We start from the raw sequence: 21,636 nt of genomic DNA, 5'->3' as shown, positions 1-21,636 counted from the left end.
ACGAGGGTGCTCGTGAAGGTGGGGGATGGGCTGCTCTGGTCAGGTCTTTATTGGAGAAGATGCTGGGGATCACTTGGTCTTGGCCTTGCCTTTACTGGGCGGGGGCTGGTGGGGCCGCTCCAGGGCAGCCAGTTTGCTGCTCACCCTCTCCTCGCTCTCCTTGAGGCGCTCCTCCACCAGCTGCTGCAGCTGCCTCAGCCCCTTGCTCAGCTGGGTCTTGATATAGGTTTGGAGGATGCACACCTCACCTACAGGGAGAGCAGGAGGAAGGGGTGTTAACCTGGGGATGAGCCACGCGGAGTGCTGCTTCAGTTCAGGAACTGTCCGCTGGCCGGAGTGGCCAAACTACACTCTCTGGATTCAGATTCTGACTGTACGTGAGTCTGACACCAGGCAGCCTCTTCATGAAAAACATGGATGGTAACAATTCTTTGACCACAGGGTTGAGTTAATATGCACAGCATGTTTAGAAGCGGGCATTCTGGAATCTAGCATTACCAGGTCTGTATTTGCTATTGTCAAGCACTCTCCCGTCATTCTCTTCCTGGGGTCACCTTTTCTATGCATAGCAACACCCTAGGAGTTACACTATTATCTGGACTTTGGCATAAGGAATTATTTATAGAGGGGACATGGGGCTGGAGAAATGGCTCAGTGGTTAAAGGGACTGGCTGCTCTTCCAGAGAATCTAGGTTCAGTTCTCAGCACCACATGGCCCTCACAACCATCTGCAACTCCAGTTCCAAGGGCATTCAGACCTTTTCTCTCCTCTGTGGGTTCTGCACACATGTGGTACACAGATGCACATGTAAGCAAAACTGCCAGACACATAAAACCAAAAGACACAAATCTCAAGAAATTCTAGGGGACACCAGAACTAAAACTATGTCCCTAGCTGGGTATAGTGGGGCACTTCAACCACCCCATCACCCAGGAGCTTGAACAGGGGGATCTTGAGTTCAAAGCTGCCTGGGCTACACAGCAAGACCTTGTTTCAAAAAGATAAAACAAGACCTGGCGGGATGGTTCAGTGGGTAAAGAGCTGGCGGGATGGTTCAGTGGGTAAAGAGCTTGCTGTACAAGCCTGAAACCTGAGTTCAATCCTCAGAACCCACAGAGGTGGAAGGAGGGCTGACCCCCAAAGCCCTCTGGTCTCCACACACATTCTCATTCTGTCTCTAATAAAACAAGGGACTGGAAAGATGGCTCAGCAGTTAAGGAGAGGCAGGAGGGTCTCTAGAAGTTTGAGGCCAGCATGATCTATCTACATAGTTCCAGAACAGGCAGGACTAAATAGACCCTGTCCCAAAAAAAGAGGGTGGGGGGTAGGCTGAGGATATACAGTTTGGTGGTAAAACACCATGCAAACGGCTCTAGCTTCATTTCCCAGTGTTAGAAAACAAAATGGTGTGTGTAGGGACAATGAACTCAAATGGACCCAAACCCTTCATTTGACCTTGACATAGAGTCCCAGGGCACCTTAACCCCTGAAAGTGCTCACTTGGCTGTTGCTCTGGCTGGGTCACAGTTTCTGGTTCTTCCTCCTGTGGAGAAGCTCCTTGTTCTGCTGTGGCCTCGCCATCTTCTTTTTCTGCATGACAGAAACAGGAAGAGGCCTTAGTCCCAGCCCTGGCACAGTCCCAGCCTGCTCCATCCGTACCCATCTTACCCTCCGGCCAGGACTTGGGTAGCTGTAGCCCCATGTAAGTCAAAGACAGGTCCAGCCGAACCTGGCGAAACAAGGGAAGAGGGAGGCTGAGAGGACAGCACCTGCCGGAAGTGGAAGGGGAGACGGGACCACTCGCTGCCTGTCCACAGTACCTGGGGTGTGAAGACGTATTTGTAGAGCTTGAAGTGGCGGAAGTAGGTGTTGACCACATAGTCTGCCAACGCCAGCAGCTGTTCCTCTTTAAAGAGGTCGATGCTGAAAGGGGGCCGCTGCGATGGCAATTAGGAGTTAAGTGCCATGACAGCCTGCAGAAGCCCACCTGGCTCGTCCTCCAAAAGCACAGCTGTCTAAGAGCAGGGGAGGACCCCAGGGCACCTTCAGAGGAAGAGGGTGGTGGGGGCAAACAGGAATTTGGGCTAGATCTTACCCTGACTCCATGGCAGAAGAGACTGCTCGTAAAGTAACGGTAGCACTCCTCCACATTGCCCAAAGGGGTAGCTGGAAGAAAGCCAGGTGAAGCGGTCAGCCCTCCTACCCTGCGCCCTTTCACCCCACTGCTGCAGAGCAGGGGATTCAGAAGTGGACAGGTCTCATTCATTCACTCAACAAATACCAAGTTCTCACTATAGACTTTCCTAGGGGGTTTCAGAGGCAGCGCTTCATTCTGTACTTCAGGCTAGTGTGGAGCTCACTGTGTAACTCAAGTTGACCTCAAACTGATGGCATTGCTCCTGCCTCAGCCTCCTGAGCACAGGGGTTTCAGGCTTGAGCCCACCAGACCTGGCATCAGGAAGCTTCTTTGTTTTGTTTTTTGTTTTGTTTTGTTTTGTTTTGTTTTGTTTTTATTGAGACAGGGCTTCTCTATGTAGCCTTGGCTGTCCTGGAACTCACTCTGTAGACCAGGCTGGCCTCAAACTCACAGAGATCAGCCAGCCTCTGCCTCCCAAGTGCTGGGATTAAAGGCATGCGCCACCACTGCCTTGGTGGTACTTTGTTTTTGAGAGAGGGTCGCCTGTTGCCCAGGATAGCCTTGAACTCACTTCATAATTGAGGATGACCTTGAACTTCTAATTCTCACAGGTGTGTGTGCCACCCCACCTGATTTACACAGTGCTGAAATTGAACCCAGGGTTTTGCAGATGCTAGGCAAGCACTCTACTAACTGAGCTACATCCCCAGCCCCCAATTTATATATTTCTCAGAACAGACCCATAACACTATTTCCATATGTTTCATTTCTCAATAAGGAAACAGACCTCAAAGGTGATAAAAATGTGGTGCAATAACACTAGGTATAGTGGAACCAAAGTCCCAGATGGCAGTCTCCCTACTTCTGCTTCCCACAGTCACTTGTGCTAGCCCAGCCTCCTCTCCTGGGGCTCAGAGCTTTTGGTGGCTGCCCTCCCTCTCACCAACACAGGCCTTGTGAAGATCTTGGAGCAAGGCACAAGCTGCTGATGTCTGCTCTAGTGAAAAGCCCTGCTGGCGGCAGAAGATGAGCACATGGGAAAAGAGGTCCAAGATAATGGCATCCCGTAGGCTCTGCTCAGGACAGCCAAGCTCCAAGAGCTCAGCCAGAACCCTTGGGAGGGAGAGGAAGGAATGAGTGACTAGACAGGTTCCCCCACCCACCCTCACCTCAGGATTTAGTTTTATTATGTGGGTATGGGTATGCTGCCTGCATGTGTGTATGTGTATCATGTGTTTGTCTGGTACCCAGGGAGGCCAGAAGAGGGTGTTGGATCCTTGGGAACTGGAATTACAGACCATGTGGGTGCTGGGAACCAAACCTGGGTCCTCTGGAAGAACGGCCAGTGCTCTTAACCCTGAGCTGCCTCTGCAGCCCTAGACACAAGCCTCTCCTCATCCCCATCACCTGACACCCTATGCTTTAGTTCGCCATTCCTAGTGCCCCCCCCCCCAGCTCTGTCTCTCCCAACTCAAACCCATACTCTCTCATCTCTTCCACAGTGGCTGCCTTCTCCAGTCTGTGCATAGAATGGATGTCCAGGTATTTCCTGTCAGGAAGAGATGAGACAAATGATTGATGGCTCATATAACTTCCCAACGGGGCCATGGCTTCTGGGGCATTGGACTGGGGATCAGGAGTTGAGGCTTGGCTAACTTGCTAAGTCATTTTTGTGGACCTCACTTCCACTGCAAGTGAAGAACATTTTGGTCTAGGATCTAGACTCTAGATGAACCCTTAGGAGACCTTTTATCTATAAATCCAATGATTAGAAAATCTGAGTTCTTGTCTTGCTGTGTGTGACATGGTGAAGTCCCCAGGGTCTTGGTATCAATCTGCACAGTGCTCCATCATGTTTACATGCTTGGTACTTGTCTGGCTTCTCACACTGCCACCTTGGACTGAGGAGCCTGGAACGCTGGTGACGTGGTCACCTTGAGCATCTCTCAGCTCAGTCTCTTCATCTGTAAAATTGGGGTGCCCTGGCTGCTGGATAAGACTGTTGGGGAGACCTTAAAGGAATAATAAAAATGAGAAGTGTGATTTTCCCCCCGGGCTCTCCACACTCACCACATACAGATCCGGGACTGGGGTAGCGGTGGCTGTGGAGAGAAAACAGATTACAGAAAGAAGAGCTATTACAGTACGCGCGGCCCCTAGTCCATGGCCCGTCGTGAATGTCCAGCGGGTCTGAGAATGCTATGATTTCATGTGTAGTAAAGGGGGCGAGGCTTGGTTTTGGTGAGCTTACTTCTATTTAGCAGCCTATTAACACGGCAACTCCAGAAATGTCTCAAACGTTAGTAAACGTAGTGGCCGGCGGCGCCTTACCGGGAAGCCTGTTATAAATATTCACTAGTGGACAACTCGGTCCGGCCCTCACCGGGAATAAGTTGGCTCCAGGATCTTCAGCCATGTCCATAGAGGTAGTGGCCGATGCGGCAGACTCGGTCGGCACGTCTGTTCCAGTCCTCATGGCCAATCCACCCACCGAGCTGGGACACCTCTCCAGATCCTGCTGCAGTTTGGGGAGCTGTTCAAATTCCGACTGCACCTTAACACCCATGATCTGGCTGGATGTGGGGCTGATCATCTCTGCGTCCTTCCGAGCCACAGCCAGGCGCTCTCCTGCCTGGGATCTGGACAGCCAGCTCTGCCACTGCAGTGCCCGGACCTGCCCCTTCTAGTGGTTCTCCACAGGCGGTGAAGCGAGTGGCAGCCAATCCACAGGGGGCGTCTTCCCGATCTAGTCTCCCCGGTGACCGTTGTTAAGGAAAGTAGAAAATACAAGCGCACGCCAATCATTGAGAAGATAGAGCGCATGCGTAACAAGTTGCACGTGCCTCTTCAAAGTTGCTTGTAGGGGTCACTCTTTTTAAAGTTTTAATTAAAAAGAAACTGTGGCCGGGCGGTGGTGGTGCACGCCTTTAATCCCAGCACGCGGGAGGCAGAGGCAGGCGGATCTCTGTGAGTTCGAGACCAGCCTGGTCTACAGAGGGAGATCCAGGACAGGCGCAAAGTTACACAGAGAAACCCTGTCTCGAAAAAAAAAAAAAAAGAAAGAAAGAAAACTCTGTGTGTGTGTGTGTGTGTGTGTGTGTGTGTGTGTGTGCGCGTGTGTGCGCGCGTTCGCGGGTGTCCACGGAGGCCAGAAGACGGCGACGCATCACCTGGATCCCCTCGATCACCTGGATCGGAGGTACAGGTGGTCGTGAACCGGGTCTCTCAATAGCAGTAAAGTCTCCAACTGCAGGTCCACCACTTCATCTCCTAGGCTGCAAAGTGCAACTGCGGTGTCAGTAACTATGGGAACAGCCTGCTGGCCAATCATTGAGAGACATACAGTCGATCGCGAAAAAAACTAAAAGACTCAAGAGGCGGAACCAAGAGCCACCAATAGAAACAGGAAATAAGTTTCGCCACATCCGGAGCTGCTCTGACGCCTGCGCTGTGCGTCTGGCGGCCGGTGACGTCCGGTGAAGTCCAAGATGGTGGCGCTCGGCTGACCCTACCGTGGGTGCGGACCCTGGCCAGCGGGGGCGGGGTCCGGCTGGGGTGCCCCCGGGACGCTCGCGGCTCTGGAGCCCCGGACGCGTCCGTAGCTCTGCCTCTGTTCTCTGCAGGTGACGGAAGTGCCGCCTCCGCCCGCCTGACGGCCCCGGGGAGCCCTGAGCTGCCCCGCCGCCACCGCCGCTATGTCTGGCCTCAGCAATAAGCGCGCCGCCGGCGACGGGGGCTCAGGACCCCCAGAGAAGAAGCTGAACCGCGAGGAGAAGACCACGACCACTCTAATCGAGCCCATTCGTCTTGGGGGCATCTCTTCCACGGTTGGTGGGCTTTTGCTAAAGTCATGTTTGGCCTCAGCCCAAAGCGTTCAGAATCTTGTGTGTGCACGTGTGTGTGTGTGTGTGTGTGTGTGTGTGTGTGTGTGTGTGTGTGTATACACACAACGGGGGCGGAGGGGGGCATGGCACGCGTGTGATCAGAGAACAACTTTGTAGAGTCGTTCTCTCCTACTCATACATAAATATGTTCCCATAAGTCGTGCGATTTGTTAAAAACTTTTTAGAAAAAGGTAGTGGTAGAAACAGTGTGAAGCTCTCTGTATATGCCTGAGTCTTTAGATTCCACTGGTAGCTAGCCTTAGTATACCTCTCCCCTTTAATCTAGTCGCCCTCCCTTGTCTCTGTGATGGCTCATAGACCCTGCCTGACACTCCTCTGCCGTCTCTTCCCCCTGGTAGGAGGAGATGGATTCCAAGGTACTGCAGTTCAAGAACAAGAAGCTGGCGGAGCGGCTGGAGCAGCGGCAAGCTTGTGAGGATGAGCTCCGGGAGAGGATTGAGAAACTGGAAAAGAGGCAGGCCACTGATGACGCCACGCTCCTCATTGTCAACCGCTACTGGGCCCAGGTGGATGCCCGAAGACTGCCCTGCTGGAAAAGGCACTGAGGCATTCATAACCTCTTTGGTTCTTTCTTCTTTCAGCTGGATGAAACCGTAGAAGCCCTTCTCCGATGCCACGAGCGCCAGAGAGAGCTGTCTTCGGGAACAGAGGCACCTGGGTTCCAGGAGGGGCTAACCCGTGATGTTATCCCTCGAACAGACCCAGGAACATCAGATCTGAGGGGTAGGACCAGAGCCCTGGGGACCTAAATTCTGAGAAAAGTCTGGAGAAGGAGGTGGCTTTGATGTTGATCTGCTGAAATGCCCACCCCACCCACAGCTGTTTAAAGTTGATTTCATGCCAGCTGTGGTGGAGCACACCTTTAATCCCAGCACTCGGGAGGCAGAAGCTGGTGATTCTCTCCTAGAGTTCTAGGCCAGCCATGGCTACTTAGCTACATGGTGAGACTATGTCTCAAAAATAATTAAAAAATCTAACTGGATCTTCATAATCCCAGCACTTGAGAAGTAGAAGCAGGTGGATCCCTATTTTTTTTTCTAATTTATTATTTGTTCAGTTATGGTCTTTTGAAGCAAGGTCTATGTCACCCTGGCTGTCCTGGCACTCCATCTATAGACCAGGCTGGCCTCAAACTCAGAGATCCTCCTGCCTCCTGAGTGCTAAAATTAAAGGCTTGCACCACCACTGCCCAGCCTCTGTTATTAAAAAACAAAACAAAACTGAACTAGGCTTGAGTCTTTGGCAATCTTAAACAGATCACAGGTGTAAAAATTAAAAAGAAAAAAAGAAAGAAAAGGAATACTCAATAGTAATTATGGGTTTATTCTAGACATAGAGGGATCAAAGGTAAACAGAAAGAAATATATTCTTGCCATAAAGGAAACTATATAACCATAGTAAGTAAAAAGAATTGGGACTGCTGAAAGGAATAAATGGGGTGGGAGGCTGGGTTCTACTTTAGATTGGGAAGGCAGAGGAGCCTTCTCTGAGGATGTGATGCTGCCGATCCTTAAGAAAATTAACTATTGTTAGACATGGTGGTACAAGCCTTTAATCCCAGCCCTGGGGGCTCAAAAGCAGGTGGATTTCTGTGTGTTTGAATGAGGCCAAGTAATATCCCGTTCTGTCTCAAAAAAGAAAAGAAAGGAAATTAGTTATTTAAATTTTAGGTATCTTCCTGTTCAGATAGGACAAGAGTACACTGCAGGTTGTATTAATTTGCTCTTGAGATTGAAGCGCTCATTTTGGAACATGGTATAGTTTGATGGTCACTGCTGCTTTTATTCCCTTTATTATGGGGTATCTGTCCCTTCCAGAACCCATGCCAATGCAGTTTCGAACCCCTCTCAGTGAGCCGGCCTTGGCTTTTGTGGTGGCGCTGGGTGCCAGCAGCAGCGAGGAGGTGGAGCTGCAGCTGCAGGGGCGGATGGAGTTCTCCAAGGCTGCTGTGTCTCGGGTGGTAGAGGCCTCGGACCGCCTCCAGCGGCAGGTGGAAGAACTCTGTCAGCGAGTATACAGCCGGGGTTAGTTCTTTAGACACTGTCCTAGAGAAGTCCGTCCCCACCTGCATCCTTAGGCGTCTCCTCCCTAATCTCAGTAATTCCTTGAGGACAGAGTTCCCAGTGAACAGTCAGCCTTGTTCTTATTGGAACCACTGAGTTCTAGATGGGGATTTCGCCTTTGATTCCTGAAGTGGGACCCCAGAGAGATGACTGGAGGACCTGTTGTCTCTGGTAGGGTCAGACCCCTCCAGTGAGAGGGCTCTCTGGAACAAAGGTGCCTGTTATCCCACTGTCCCGAGAGGCAAGTACCCCAGCTTTTTGTGACAGCAGGCTCCTTTCTCCTATCGTCAGCCTTCCTACCTAGTATCAGCCAAACGGTTATTCCTGAGCTAGCTTTGCTGAAACAGCTGGTACATCACACTCAGCACGGAAACTCCGGGATTATCCAGGGCTTGACTCTCAACCTGGGCTCTGCATTCCTAGGGGACAGTGAAGCCCCTGGGGAGGTGGCTCGGGTGCGCACCCGGGAGCTGGGCAGAGAGAACCGTCGACTCCAGGACTTGGCCACCCAGCTGCAGGAGAAGCACCACCGCATCTCACTGGAGGTGGGGATCAGGGGCTTCTGGATGCAGTAAGAACCAGGGCAGGGTTTGGTTTGCCACCTAAGGGTCTTAGGAAACCAAGCCACTTTCCATTGCCCGCAGTACTCTGAGCTCCAAGATAAAGTGACATCAACAGAGACCAAGGTCCTGGAAATGGAGACGACAGTGGAGGACCTCCAGTGGGACATTGAGAAGCTGCGCAAGCGAGAACAGAAGCTCAATAAGCACTTGGCAGAGGCCTTGGAGCAGGTGCGGGAGAGGATGGAGCCAAATTGAGTACCTGGGACTCTAGCTTCTGCCCCTCACATCCTTTGCGTCTGTTTTCTCTGCAGCTCAACTCTGGCTACTATGTGTCTGGGAGTTCCTCGGGCTTTCAGGGAGGCCAGATCACACTTAGCATGCAGAAGGTGAGCAGCAGCACCCCTCCAGTCCTTTACCCCAGTCCAGCCTTTGACATTCTCTGAGGGCAAACATCTGTATCCGAGACTGTTTCCTGCTGCACCTTTTTCTTTCATTCACTTATATACTTAGTTATTAAACAATTTCAGAAGTTAAGTGCTAGGAGCTAGGCGACTGGAGAGCACCAGTGACAGCTGGAGCTTTACTTGACTTTGTCTTGAGAAGCCAATGCGCATATTTGAGCATGCTCAGTCCTCTTGAGCACCTCCCTCCGCATTGACGCTGGACTTCAGTCTGTGTTTGCACAGACTTTATGTTTTGCTTCTTTGGTTTTGAGGCAGGGTCTCATGAGATAGGCCAGGCTGGCCTGGAACTTGCTGTGTAGCTGAGGGTGACTGATCCTTTTGCTTTTGTCTCCCAAGTGCTGAGATTATAAGCTTTGAACTACCATACTTCAAATCAGTTTCTTAATGAACTCCAACTCGGTTTCGAATGAGAGAACAATAAAGCTCCCATGGAAGTTAGGTTCTCTTCGGGGGACACACCAGTGATAAATAGTACATAAGTTGGTAATGAGTAGCATAAAGAAAAAGTACAAGAAAGATGTTCCCGTGCAGGGCTGATTTTCTCCCATTTCCCTAGAGCCTTAGGCAAACCCTTGGTTTGGCTCTGTCAGTGCTCAGCAGAGGGGAGCCTGGGAGGAATGCATGGAGGATTGTTGGGGGACATACTGCCCGTCCTGGGCTTGCCTACCACAGCCCCTTCCACTCCTTAGTTTGAGATGTTGAATGCAGAGCTGGAAGAAAATCAGGAACTGGCCAATAGCCGCATGGCGGAACTAGAGAAGCTTCAGGCCGAGCTTCAAGGGGCTGTCCGGACCAACGAACGTCTCAAGGTAGGCTGTGGTTGAGACTGAGAGGCCTGGACTGAGCTGCAAATCTTGGTGCTAATCGGACCCTTCTGGATGCCTTCCTCCCCAGGTGGCCCTGCGGAGCCTTCCTGAGGAGGTGGTTCGTGAGACAGGGGAGTACCGCATGCTACAGGCTCAGTTTTCCCTGCTCTACAATGAGTCTTTGCAAGTGAAGACCCAGCTGGATGAGGCCCGGGGGCTGCTGCTGGCCTCCAAGAACTCCCACTTGAGACACATTGAGCATATGGAGGTATGGTCTTGGAATGAGTTGGGTCTGGGGTGAGCACTAGACCTGTAGGGTTGGGACATTCCTGAGCTCCCATGGGTCCTTATGAATGCCCTAAGAGTCCTTTGGGCCTAGAATCTTCCTTGGCCAGAAGTGAGACTGGGGGATGTATATCTTTGTTTTTCTTCCAATTTTAGTCATTAACTCTGTTATTTTACAAAATATTTTTTTAAAAGTACCATTATAATAACCATAAATGTTCTGTAAGACCTGGGCTCAGAGAACAAACTCACAAGAGATCCGCCTGCCTCTGCCTCCTGAGTGTATGATTATGTACGATGAAAAGCATGAACCACCACTACTACCACCGCAGTAATCAGATGTAAAGTAACACAGTAAAATACCAGCCCATTTAAACACAAACTGCCCTAATGGCTGCAGGAAGGAGCTGGCTTTGTTTTCTGTTTCTCATGCATCTGGTTCTGGTATACAGTAGTTTGCACTAGGGCAGTGTGCACCCTGGAAACTTAGTTTTCTGCTTGTGCATATTAATTGGGTCCAAGACCACACATAGATAGAGCGTGTTCTAAGCACCTTCAGCTCCTCTCCCAGAAGTCACAATGTTAATGACTCGGATGTTTTCTGGTAATGGCATTTACAATTAATTGTCTCCAGCCAAATTTTACATTTTCTCTAAGTGAAGCAGTGAAAATACAAGGAAAGCCTCCAGAGTCCACTTTCTACCCACATTCTCTGGGGAGCAAAACAGCAACTCTGCATGGCAATGGGAATGAATTTCAGTTTATTCCTATTAGTTTTTAATCATGTTAACATTAGAAGAAATAGAGCTGGATATCCAAAAAGAAATATTAGTGCTGAATATTTCAGGACGTGGAATAAGGATTGCATACATGTCTTAGTTCTTATTTAAAAAACAAAACCAACCAACCACATTACATATGTATGTGTGTATGTATGATTTAAAGTTTTTACATATATGGATGTTTGCCTGCATGTTGATCTGTGCACCACATGTGTGCCTGGTGCCCTCTGAAGCCTGATGAAGAAAAGGGCATCAGATCCCCTGGAACTGGAGTTAACAGATGGTTGTAAACCACCATGTAGGTCCTAGGAATTGAACCTGGGTCCTCTGTAAGAGCAGCCAGTGCTCTTGACAACTGAGAATCTCTCCAATGCCTCCTCCTTTTTTACAGTTTTATTTTTAGGTATAAGTGTTTTGCTTGCATATATGTATGTGCAGCACAGTTTGCCTAATGCCTGCAGAGACCAGGAGAGGGTATTGCATCCCCTGGGACTAGAGTTATAGAGGGTTGTGAGCTGCCAAGTGTGGATTGGAAACCAAACACAGGTCTTTTGGGAGAGCAACCAGCACTCTTAACTGCTGAGCCAGCTCCTTATCAAGGTGTCAATATGTAGCCCTGGGTGGCCTGGGACTCACTTTATAGACCAGGCCGGCCTCCCATGCAAGACATCCACAAGCCGTTGCTTCCTGGGTGCTGGGATGAAAGGCATACACCATAATGTTTGGTCTATTTATCTATCTTACATTCACTCACTGGAGTCCTTTTTTTTCTGAGAGACATGAGATTAAGTAACCAGTGCTGGCTTTATTTCTTTTTTCTTTTTGAGACAGAATGTCTCTGTGTAGCCCTGACTGTCCTGGAACTCTGCAGACCAGGCTGGCCTTGAACTCAGAGATCTGCCTGCCTCTGCCTCCCGAGTGCTGGGATTGAAGGCATGCGCCACCACCATCTGACAGCTTTATTTCTTTATAAGCAAAAACTAGGTCTTTTCATTAGTATGAGGGTAGGATTTTCATAAGCTGCATGTGCCTCAACCCACAGAGTGATGAATTGGGGCTGCAGAAGAAATTGCGCACAGAAGTTATCCAGTTGGAGGATACCCTGGCCCAGGTACGCAAGGAGTATGAGATGCTGCGCATTGAGTTTGAACAGAACCTTGCGGCCAACGAGCAGGCTGGTACGTGGTGGGCTTGGGTGGAGGGAAGCCTGAACCTTTTGGCTGCTTGTCTAGAGCCAATAACTTGAGCATTTCTCAGAGCCTCCGTCCCCACAGAGAAAGGGCAGTACACTACCTGTACCACTCACAGGGCTGTTAGCAGCTGGGATGGCTCGCTGAGCCGGGGACGCCTGACTGCGCTCTTCGGACCTCTCTCTCCGAGATTTGTCTTACAAAGTTTGATCGAGTACTCCCCATGAGCCACACTCAGTTCTAGGTTTTAGGGTTTTGCCAATAAACAAAGAATCTCTGCTACTGTGGAGTAAGTCTAGTAGAGGGTGGTAGACAATGAAGGAAAAATCAATAAGTGAAGCAGGAACCGAGCATGACGCCCCCGCCTTCAATCCCAGCACTCGGGAGGCAGAGGCAGGCAGATCTCTGATTTTGAGGCCAGCCTGGTCTACAGAGTGAGTTCCAGGACAGCCAGGACTACACAGAGAAACCCTGGGGCAGGGTAGAGGGGGGAGAAGAACACCCACTGCTCTTCCAGAGGACTCAGATTTGATTCCAGTACCCACAATTCTCAGTGATCGAAGACCCTTTTCTGGCCTGTAGGGACACTACACTATACAGACATACATGTAAGTAAAACACACATAAACTTTACCAATTACAAAGACTGATGTTGTTGCGTAGAAGTATTTTGCTTGCATGCCTGTATGTCTGTGCACCCCATGCATGTGTGCCTGGTGCTCAGAAGGCACTGGATCACCTGGAACTGGAGTTACAGACAGTTGTGAGCTACCATGTGGGTGCTAGGAATTGATCCTAAGTCCTCTGCAAGAGCAACCAATGCTCTTAACCACTGGGCCGTCTGTCCAGCCTCTCTGAGGCTTTATTTCCCCTTCTGTATAGTGGGAGTGTTGGCTCTGCTCAGCTTCTCTCCCCTCTGGGGAGTAGGAGAGTTGGAAAGAGACAGTCCTGCGTACCCACTTTCTGCCTTCCCCAGGGCCTATCAACCGTGAGATGCGCCACCTGATTAGCAGTCTCCAGAATCATAATCACCAGCTAAAAGGGGATGCCCAGCGATATAAACGGAAACTTCGAGAAGTACAGGCTGAGATTGGCAAAGTGAGGAGAGGGGCTGCCTGGGAAAAGCCTTCGGGAGATCTTAGTGAGCAATGGCTCACCTCATTCCTATTTTCCTCCATCTTTACAGCTCCGGGCCCAAGCCAGTGGCTCTTCCCACTGCATTCCCAGCCTGAACCACCCAGACGACTCTGCCCTCAGTGCCCTAGCCCCAGGGAAAGAAGATGGTGGGCCAGGCCCTGGAGGTACCCCCGACAGCAAAAAGGAGATGGCTTCAGTGCCTGGAACCGTCTCTGCTGCGTCTTCAGTAAAGAAGGAGGAGCTGGTCTCCTCTGAAGATGATGCCCAGGCCCTAACCCCTGGGACCCAAGGCTTGCCCCCTCGGAGCCGAGAACCTGAGGCCAGACCCAAGCGAGAACTTCGGGAACGGGAAGGGCCTAGCCTGGGGCCTCCACCCGTAGCCTCAGCTCTCTCAAGGACTGATCGAGAAAAGGCCAAGGTGGAGGAAGCCAAGAGGAAGGAGTCAGAGCTGCTCAAGGGTCTCCGAGCAGAGCTCAAGTGAGGCCCTGTTGCCGTCCCCTCCCCTGTCAAGTAGCGTTCAGCTCTTCTTACTGAGAGCCCCTCCTGTCCCCTTCTCTAGGAAGGCCCAGGAGAGCCAGAAGGAGATGAAGCTGCTGCTGGACATGTACAAGTCAGCACCCAAGGAGCAGCGGGATAAGGTGCAGCTCATGGCAGCTGAACGGAAGGCCAAGGCTGAGGTGAGGGGAGGTGGGGCATGCAGAGGCTCGCCCAGGGCTTCAGAGCCGTGGGTCAGCTTCTCTTCTTATTCTCTCACTGTGCGAAGCAAGCTAGTAGTGGTGTTGCTGTGTGGACCAGTGTTTGAGGGCTTCCCTCCCATGGATGTAGGTGGATGAGCTTCGGAGCCGCATCCGAGAACTGGAGGAAAGAGATCGGAGAGAAAGCAAGAAGATTGCTGATGAGGATGCCCTGCGACGAATCCGGCAGGCAGAGGAACAGATTGAACACCTGCAGCGCAAACTGGGTGCCACCAAGCAGGTGAAATGCCCTGTGGTCTCCTTGCTTCTGAATGCTGGGGTTCCCTTAGCCCTCTGTTACGTGCCTCTAGCACGGAACATTTTGATGGTCTGGGTACACACTGTTTTCTTGGGAGTTCCCCAACAACGATCTTGTTAACCTCCCACTTCCTATCTTTCCTTCCCACTTGCAGGAGGAGGAGGCCCTGCTGTCAGAGATGGATGTGACGGGTCAGGCTTTTGAAGACATGCAGGAGCAAAATGGGCGGCTGCTGCAGCAGTTGCGGGAGAAGGACGATGCCAACTTTAAGCTCATGTCGGAGCGGATCAAAGCCAACCAGATTCACAAGCTGCTCCGAGAGGAGAAGGATGAACTGGGCGAGCAGGTTCTTGGCCTCAAGTCTCAGGTATGGCGGCTGTGGTGTGATGCTTGTGGATGAAGCTGCAGAGGTTGCACCCCAGTACTGAGGCCTCCCATCCTCAGGTGGATGCCCAGCTGTTGACAGTGCAGAAGCTTGAGGAAAAGGAGCGTGCTCTGCAGGGCAGCCTTGGGGGTGTAGAGAAGGAGTTGACTCTGCGAAGCCAGGCCCTGGAGCTTAATAAGAGGAAGGTAAGGCTGGGCCTTTGGGCATGGCAACTTGTATGATTGGTTCATGTATTTCCCGCTAGCTCTGCTTGGCAGTCCTGAAGTGAAGCTTGGCTCTGCTTCCTGGATAGCTCACAAGTATATGTTTACTATTTATCAGGCCTTGTACTCAGTACTTGGCACGATTAATCCCATTTTATTTATGTGTGTGTGTGTGTGTGTGTGTGTGTGCGCGTGCGTGTGCGTGCGCGCGCGCGCGTTTGTGCGTGCTCCTTCCCCCCCCCCTCTCCCGCTCTCCCATGAGGGTAGGGTTGAAGAACAGGGATTGTAATCAGGATGTCATTCTTAGTTGCTTCCCCGCCTTAGTTTTGAAACAGGGTCCCTCACTGAACTTTCCATTCTAGCTAGGCAAGCTGGCTAGTGAGTGAATCCCTGGGCTTTGCCCGTCTCCACTGGGTTACAGACATGCACTGCTAATCCTCGGTGTTTACGTGGGTCATCTGGGATCGAGTACAGGTCCTCATGTTCGCATTACCTGCCCTTCACCCACTAAGCCAACTCCCCAGCTTCTTTTGGCGCTGTTTTAAACTCAACAGTAATCCTACCAGGGTGTATGTCTGTGTGCATGTGTGTTCAGGAGACCAGAAGATGGTGTTGGATCTGCTAGAGCTGGTTACAGACAAGTGTAAGCTGCCATGTTGGGTCCTGGGAACCAAACTCGGGTCCTCTGTAAGAGCAGCAAGTGCTCTTAAGCAGTGAGTCTCTTTAGCCCACCCTGTTTCATAACTGAGGGATCTGAAGCTTAGGGAATGTCAGTTGACTTGTTCAGGAACAAATAAAGCTGGGATTGAGATCCATGTCAGGTTCCTGAATACTGGGCTAGAACCACTCATTTGGACATGCAAAATGGCTCAGTTGAGTAGAGGTACTTGCCTCTAACCCTGATGACCCAAGTTCGATCCCTGGGATCTATTTGGAAGAAGGAGAGAACTAACTCTCAGAAGTTGCCCTGTGACTTCCATGGGTGTGGCATGCCATGTATACTCACACACATACACCCAATAAAGTCATTTAAAAAAATTTTTTTTGAGGTTGAGGCCAGCCTGGTCTACAAAAGTGAGTTCCAGGACAGCCAGGGCTGTTACACAGAAAAACACTGTCTCAAAAAATCAAATAAATAAATAATAATTAAAAGTCATTGGGTAACTTCAAATAGATATGGTGGTTGCTACTATGTAGTCGTTTTCTTTCTTTTTTTTCTTTTTTTAATGTGGGTTCTGGGAATCAAACTCGGGTCCTCATACTTACGAGTACTTCACCAGCTAAGGCGTCCCTTCAGCCCTATAGTGTTTTCTTAAGAGTTGGCTTGCTTTTGTTTTCTCACTGTGTGGATCATGATAGATTTGAACTCTTTGTGTGTGTTTATTTGTCTAGTGACACGGTCTCTCTATTTAGCTCTGCTGTCCTGGAAGTATTATGTAGATCAAGCTGGCCTGTGGCCTGTGGCCTCAGACTCATAGACAACAGCCTCCCGAGTACTGAGGTCAAAGACATGCACCACCATGGCCACTTTTTTAGATTTACTGATTTTAATTTATGCACATGGGTGTTTTTGCCTGCTTGTATGTCTTTGTACCACAAGCTTGCCTGGTGCCCTTAAGAGGCCAGAAGACGGCATCAGATCCCCTTGAACTGGAGTTATAGGTGGCTGTGAGCCACCATGTGAGTGCTGGGAACGGAAACCAGATCCTCTGCTAGAACTGCAAGTGTTCTTAACCACTGAGCCATCTCCAGCCCAGCTTGAACTCTTGATTCTTGTGCCTCAGGCTCCCAGGTACTGAGAGTACAAGCTTTATATTCAACATAAGAAAATGGGCTGATGATGCAGCTCAGTGAGGAGACTGCTTTCCTAGCAGACATCAGATTCTGGGTTCAGTTTCTAGTACTGTATAAACTGGCCTATAAACTCAGCACTGGAAAGGTCAGCGGGAGGATCAAGAAGTCAAGGTCATCCTCAGCTACACAGCAAGTCTGAGGCCAGCTTGGGCTGTGATATTTAGAGACCTTGTTTGAAAGGTGGATTGAGATAGAGGTTTAACTGGAGGGACGGCTCAGAGTTAAGATGGCTGCTCTTCCAGAGGCTCTGGGTTCAATTGTCAGCACCCATATGGCGTCTCACACCTGTCTGTGCGGGAGTCCACCACCCTTACACAGACGTGAATGCAGGCAAAACACCAATGCACATAAAATGGAAATAAATTACTAGAAAGAGAATTTTTAAAAAGACAAGATTAATACTGATTTCATAACTAGTGGGGTATTGTCTTCTGGTGAGTTCATTTGTGTAAAACAGGATTTTCATGTCCCTGTTACATGTCAGGCTTTGTGCTGACCAACACTGGGTGAGCCCTGCCTCCCCACCAGTAATCCCACAAAGAAGTAATGCTGCCCATCCCTCACATTTTCCTTTGTCTTTCTTTGTTTTTGTTTGTTTGTTCATTTGATTTTGAGACATAATATCTCTATGTAGTTAGTCCTGGCTCTTGTGGAGCTCACTCTGGAGACCAGGCTGGCCTTGAATTCAGAGAACCTGCCTCTGCCTCCCAAGTGCTGGCATTAAAGGCGTGCACCACCACACCAGGCTCTTTTTCTTTTTAAAACAAGTTCTTAATGTATTCCAGGCTAGCCTTGAGCTCTCAGTGATCCTCCTGCCTCAACCTCCAAACTGCTGGAGTAACAACTACATGCCACTACACTTGGTTCAGACAGTTTGAGGAAGGAAACTAAGACTGTGTGAAAGAATAATAGCGCTCCTTGGGGACATGATTTCAGAGCTGAGTCCCAAGGGAGAGTGAGTATGTCAGCGTTGTTGATAGCAACAGAGCCAAGAGCCTGGAGGAGGCTCAAAGACCAGAGAGAGCACTCTTCTGTAGTAAGATGCTGTGTTGAAAAGAGTAGGAAGAAGTGAGGCTGAGGACCACAGGGCAGGGTCATCTGTGGACTGTGGCCCCCAAGCTTGGGCACACAGCCCTCTCCTTCCTGTTCCCACCCACCTCAGGCTGTAGAAGCAGCCCAGTTGGCTGAGGACCTGAAGGTGCAGTTGGAGCACGTGCAGACTCGACTTCGAGAGATCCAGCCATGCCTGGCAGAGAGCCGGGCTGCCCGGGAGAAAGAGAGCTTCAATCTCAAGAGGGCTCAGGTATGTGCCTGGGGAGGGCCCATGGGTTACAGTGCGGGAGGCATGCAGGCGTGCAGTTTCTTAGCCTGGCTTCTGCTGCTGCAGGAGGACATTTCCCGGCTGCGGCGCAAACTAGAGAAACAGAGGAAGGTGGAGGTTTATGCAGATGCTGATGAGATCCTGCAGGAGGAGATCAAGGAGTACAAGGTGGGATGTGGTGACTGCTGGTGAGAATTGGCTAGTCTCTGGGGCTCAAAAATGAGATAGGATAGCAGAAGACCCTGGTTGTGGAGTCGGACTGGCCAAGCATTGGTTGTATATATGCCATGTGGCAGGGGAGGGATTGCACTGTCCCCAGCAGGTAATTTATAGTAATGTTGCCATCTCAGTGATAAGTAATGTGATGGCAGGCGTCAGAGACAGGTGAGAACCCAAGGGCAGTCTCCAGAGTAGCCCTGGAGTGGGAAAGGGGTTGTGTGGCAACAGGCTCCCTAGAAGGAACTGTCACCCCAAGCTTGAAGAATAGGATGGGAGAGCTCATGAGAAGGGAAAGGGCCCAAGAAGAGCCCTGTGGTTGGAGGAGAGATGATGGGTGAGTGTCAGCAGAACCTGAAGGGTGTGGCCAGGCTTTGTAGCCTGTAAGCAGAGAAGAGGTTTTTATTTGTCAGGTTTGGGGAGGTGGAGGGGCGTGTGACGCCGGGGATTACACCTAGGGCCTTCTCCAAGCTGAGCGCATGCTTCTCCACTAAGCTGTATCCTCAGCTCCGGCAAAGGTCAGATGTGGGGCTAACAGCAGCTGCGGTGGGTGGGAGGGTGGGGGCTGCCAGGGGAGTCATTAGAGCAGTGCGTTCACTGAGTCAGAAATGAGCACTTAGCTAAGGGAAGGCACCGACACAGAAGATCAGCTGAGGCGGTACTTAGGAGGTGGGACTGTCGGACTCAGGGATAGGTCACCTGGCCAGAATGAAGGAAGAGGGACACCAGGGAGGCTCGGGTTCCGGATGGCAAAACTGGTAGACGACCCTCACGAGTGGATTAGGAACAGGTTGTGGGATGGTCTCAAGAGTGAGGAGAACACCCTGCCGAGGCTGGGCTAGAGAGCAACCAATTCAAGAAGAGCAGGGCTAGTCTTCTCCCCTTAGGAATCTCAACATCAGTGGCAGGCAGCAGTGACACCCAAGGGTTGGGAGAGAGTGGTGATGGGAAGTAGATGAGGAAGGAGAGTGGCCTGAGCCCTGTGCAGGGCTCCTAGGACTTGGTGAACTTAGGTGGAACCAGGGTGGTCAGACCACCTGGGCCACGGTAGTGAAGAGGTGACGGTCAGTAATGTGAGGTATCCCTTTGTGGCAGTTGGGTCTTCAGGAGGAAGAGGCAGACATGGACAGCTTGAAAAGGCTTTCCAGTGCTCGTGGCAGAGTCCTGAGAGAGTGAGAGGCACTGATCTGAGGGAGCTGGGCTAGCTGGCTGGGACTCCAGATAGGTCAGACACATGCCATGCAGGGCTGACACAGGTAATGGCTGACTGGAGCTGAAGAAGGGCCTCCGGATGGCAGTTGGGAGGTAGGCGTTAGGCTAAGAGAAGGTCCACAGCAGGATCTCGGGGTCACACCTGGGTAGGTCTAATTGAGTGTAGAGGCAGTGTGCTTCTCATGACTACCATGTTCAGAGTGACTTAGCAGGTACAAAGAGAAGAGGGGGACCAGTTGGGGCTTTTGCCCAAAAAAGCGAACAAGGCAAGAGATGAAGAGGTCAGGCTGGATCCCTGTCCTTAGGAGACCCAGCTGCTTGTTGCTTTGTCGTTTTGTTTATTTTGTTTGGGTTTGCTTCTTTGTGTTTGGTTGGTTGGTTTTGTCTTGTTTTTGAAGCAGGGTCTTACTGTGTGGCCCAGGCTGACCTTGAAACTACAGCACTTCCCCAGCCTCCGTCTCCCAAGTCCTGGGGACCACAGTTGTGAGCCCCCGTTCTTGGCTCCTTCTGACTGAAAACTTGGTCTCTGAGCCTGTCTCCTCATTCATGCTGGGTGGGTTCCCACTTTCAGAAGTTTGGTCAAAGTTAGAAGCATCTGCCATTGGGTGGGCCTAGCCTGGAACTCCTGGGGTTAGCTTGGAGTGTGGGCACTGTCAGGGTTGCTCTAAACATGGTGTCTGTCTGTCTGTCTGGTCCAGGCGCGGCTGACCTGCCCCTGCTGTAACACTCGCAAGAAAGACGCTGTGCTCACCAAATGCTTCCACGTTTTCTGCTTTGAGTGTGTGCGTGGCCGCTACGAGGCCCGCCAGAGGAAGTGCCCCAAGTGCAACGCGGCCTTTGGTGCCCATGACTTCCACCGTGTGTACATCAGCTGAACCTGAAACTCAGGGGACTCTGAAACACCCATAGACCCTAGGGGCTGTGCCCCCAGCTCCCCACTCCCCCAGGGGCAATGGCCCCAGCCTCCTTTCCAGACTCCATGAACCCAGCCCCTATGTACCTAGATGGTTTGGGGCTACTGGTGCATGCAGGAGAGGTGGAATTAACCAAGCTGAGTACCATCTTTCCCTGAATGTCAGGTCTGCAGCCTAGGGCACTCCCCAGGCTCACAACATCCAACTGGAGCCTTAGGAGCTGGCCTAACTCTGTTTCTACTGGGGAGACAGATCCATCCTTACCCCTAAAGGGGAATTCCTCCACCAGGAAAGGGCTTACCACCTGCCTACACGACCTCAGTGATGACCAGGGACCCTTTGCTTGGCACTGGGTCCTGGGCCCAGGGAGCCTTTCTTCACCTACTTGGCTCCAGGCCTGGGCAGGGCTTTAGCCCTCCTGTGGAGTTTCCTGTACCCTGGTGTAGCTTTTGTGCTGAAGAAGGTGCAGCCTTGGGTGTCTGCCCTATTCAGGGAAGCTCTGCAGGTACGGACACTGCCTCCTCATAGTGCTGATTCAGGGTCATCGATTTCTTTTAGCCAGACACTCTTCCCCAGCCCTCTTGACCCTTCTTCGCACATTCTGCTGCTCCCTTGAGCACCTGGTGCTAGCCCTGCTTTCATCTTGGTGGTCTGAATTGTGGAGGTGCAGCTTGCCTGCCAGGAGGGAAGGGACAGTCTAGCACTTCCAGTCATTCCAGGTAGAGAGCTTTGCCTGCTGTCCTGCGGCTAGCCTGTGCTCAGATGCTCCCTGCAGTACCTGCCTCAACAGACTCAACAGTGAAGACAGGACCCAGTGGAGCTGGGAGATGGCCCTGCAGACAGCTACAGGATCTTTTGGACTCACAGCCTCTACTCTAGAGGTGTTGTGTATGGGCTGCTAATTGTTATGAATAAATACCCAACCCTAGGCTGCAGAGTACCCAGTCCACTTGGTCTAAACACAAGTCTAGTTGCTATACCTGGGTTGGTGTGGATCTGGGGTTGGGAACTGGGCACATTTGAGAACCCGCTTCAGTCCACCCAACAACTGTGGGCCCCAGGGAACAATGGCGAACATATCTGCAGAGACCTGTTTCAAGGAGCGACCCAACCCAGCTCACACTGGAGAAGCCTTTGGTTAAGGGTTGGCCACGCCCTTGGCGGTCATTGGCCAGTCAAATAACAGCTTTTGGGTTGCATCCTGG

The 21,636-nt window shown here is 51.1% G+C and overlaps 2 protein-coding genes across 2 annotated transcripts; one reads left to right on the top strand and one right to left on the bottom strand.

Moving 5' to 3' along the window:
- Positions 1-19: 19 nt before the first annotated feature.
- Positions 20-5,050, bottom strand: Cfap119 (cilia and flagella associated protein 119). The gene is made up of 9 exons (XM_059266429.1): positions 4,522-5,050; positions 4,209-4,240; positions 3,622-3,687; positions 3,082-3,251; positions 2,097-2,167; positions 1,822-1,938; positions 1,670-1,730; positions 1,502-1,591; positions 20-248 (listed from the first exon to the last, which is right to left on the bottom strand). The coding sequence occupies exons 1-9, from the start codon at positions 4,729-4,731 to the stop codon at positions 70-72; spliced, it is 996 nt and encodes a 331-aa protein (XP_059122412.1). The 5' UTR covers positions 4,732-5,050; the 3' UTR covers positions 20-69.
- A 482-nt stretch (positions 5,051-5,532) lies between these two features.
- Positions 5,533-21,359, top strand: Rnf40 (ring finger protein 40). The gene is made up of 20 exons (XM_059266396.1): positions 5,533-5,655; positions 5,762-5,965; positions 6,382-6,549; positions 6,625-6,766; positions 7,861-8,067; positions 8,530-8,651; positions 8,751-8,897; positions 8,981-9,055; positions 9,823-9,942; positions 10,028-10,207; positions 12,049-12,184; positions 13,173-13,294; positions 13,383-13,810; positions 13,893-14,010; positions 14,159-14,308; positions 14,481-14,693; positions 14,771-14,896; positions 17,931-18,071; positions 18,156-18,257; positions 20,216-21,359. The coding sequence occupies exons 2-20, from the start codon at positions 5,834-5,836 to the stop codon at positions 20,390-20,392; spliced, it is 3,006 nt and encodes a 1,001-aa protein (XP_059122379.1). The 5' UTR covers positions 5,533-5,655; positions 5,762-5,833; the 3' UTR covers positions 20,393-21,359.
- The last annotated feature ends 277 nt before the right edge of the window (positions 21,360-21,636 follow it).

Source organism: Peromyscus eremicus, chromosome 1 (genome assembly GCF_949786415.1).
Source record: "Peromyscus eremicus chromosome 1, PerEre_H2_v1, whole genome shotgun sequence".
NCBI lineage: Eukaryota > Metazoa > Chordata > Mammalia > Rodentia > Cricetidae > Peromyscus > Peromyscus eremicus.
The sequence above is the reverse complement of the archived record's forward strand: the minus strand, read 5'-3'. Positions and strand labels throughout refer to the sequence as shown.

What these genes read in the sequence shown, in the direction of transcription:
- Cfap119 (XM_059266429.1), bottom strand. Translation starts at nt 4,731, where the DNA reads ATGATCAGCCCCACATCCAGCCAGATCATGGGTGTTAAGGTGCAGTCG. An exon ending in CAGTCCCGGATCTGTATGTG is followed by an intron (nt 3,688 to 4,208) that starts GTGAGTGTGGAG and finishes TCTTCCTGACAG; the next exon opens with GAAATACCTGGACATCCATT. An exon ending in ACTGTGGAAGAGATGAGAGA is followed by an intron (nt 3,252 to 3,621) that starts GTATGGGTTTGA and finishes CTCCCTCCCAAG; the next exon opens with GGTTCTGGCTGAGCTCTTGG.
- Rnf40 (XM_059266396.1), top strand. Translation starts at nt 5,834, where the DNA reads ATGTCTGGCCTCAGCAATAAGCGCGCCGCCGGCGACGGGGGCTCAGGA. An exon ending in ACCACCGCATCTCACTGGAG is followed by an intron (nt 8,652 to 8,750) that starts GTGGGGATCAGG and finishes CATTGCCCGCAG; the next exon opens with TACTCTGAGCTCCAAGATAA. An exon ending in GACACATTGAGCATATGGAG is followed by an intron (nt 10,208 to 12,048) that starts GTATGGTCTTGG and finishes CTCAACCCACAG; the next exon opens with AGTGATGAATTGGGGCTGCA.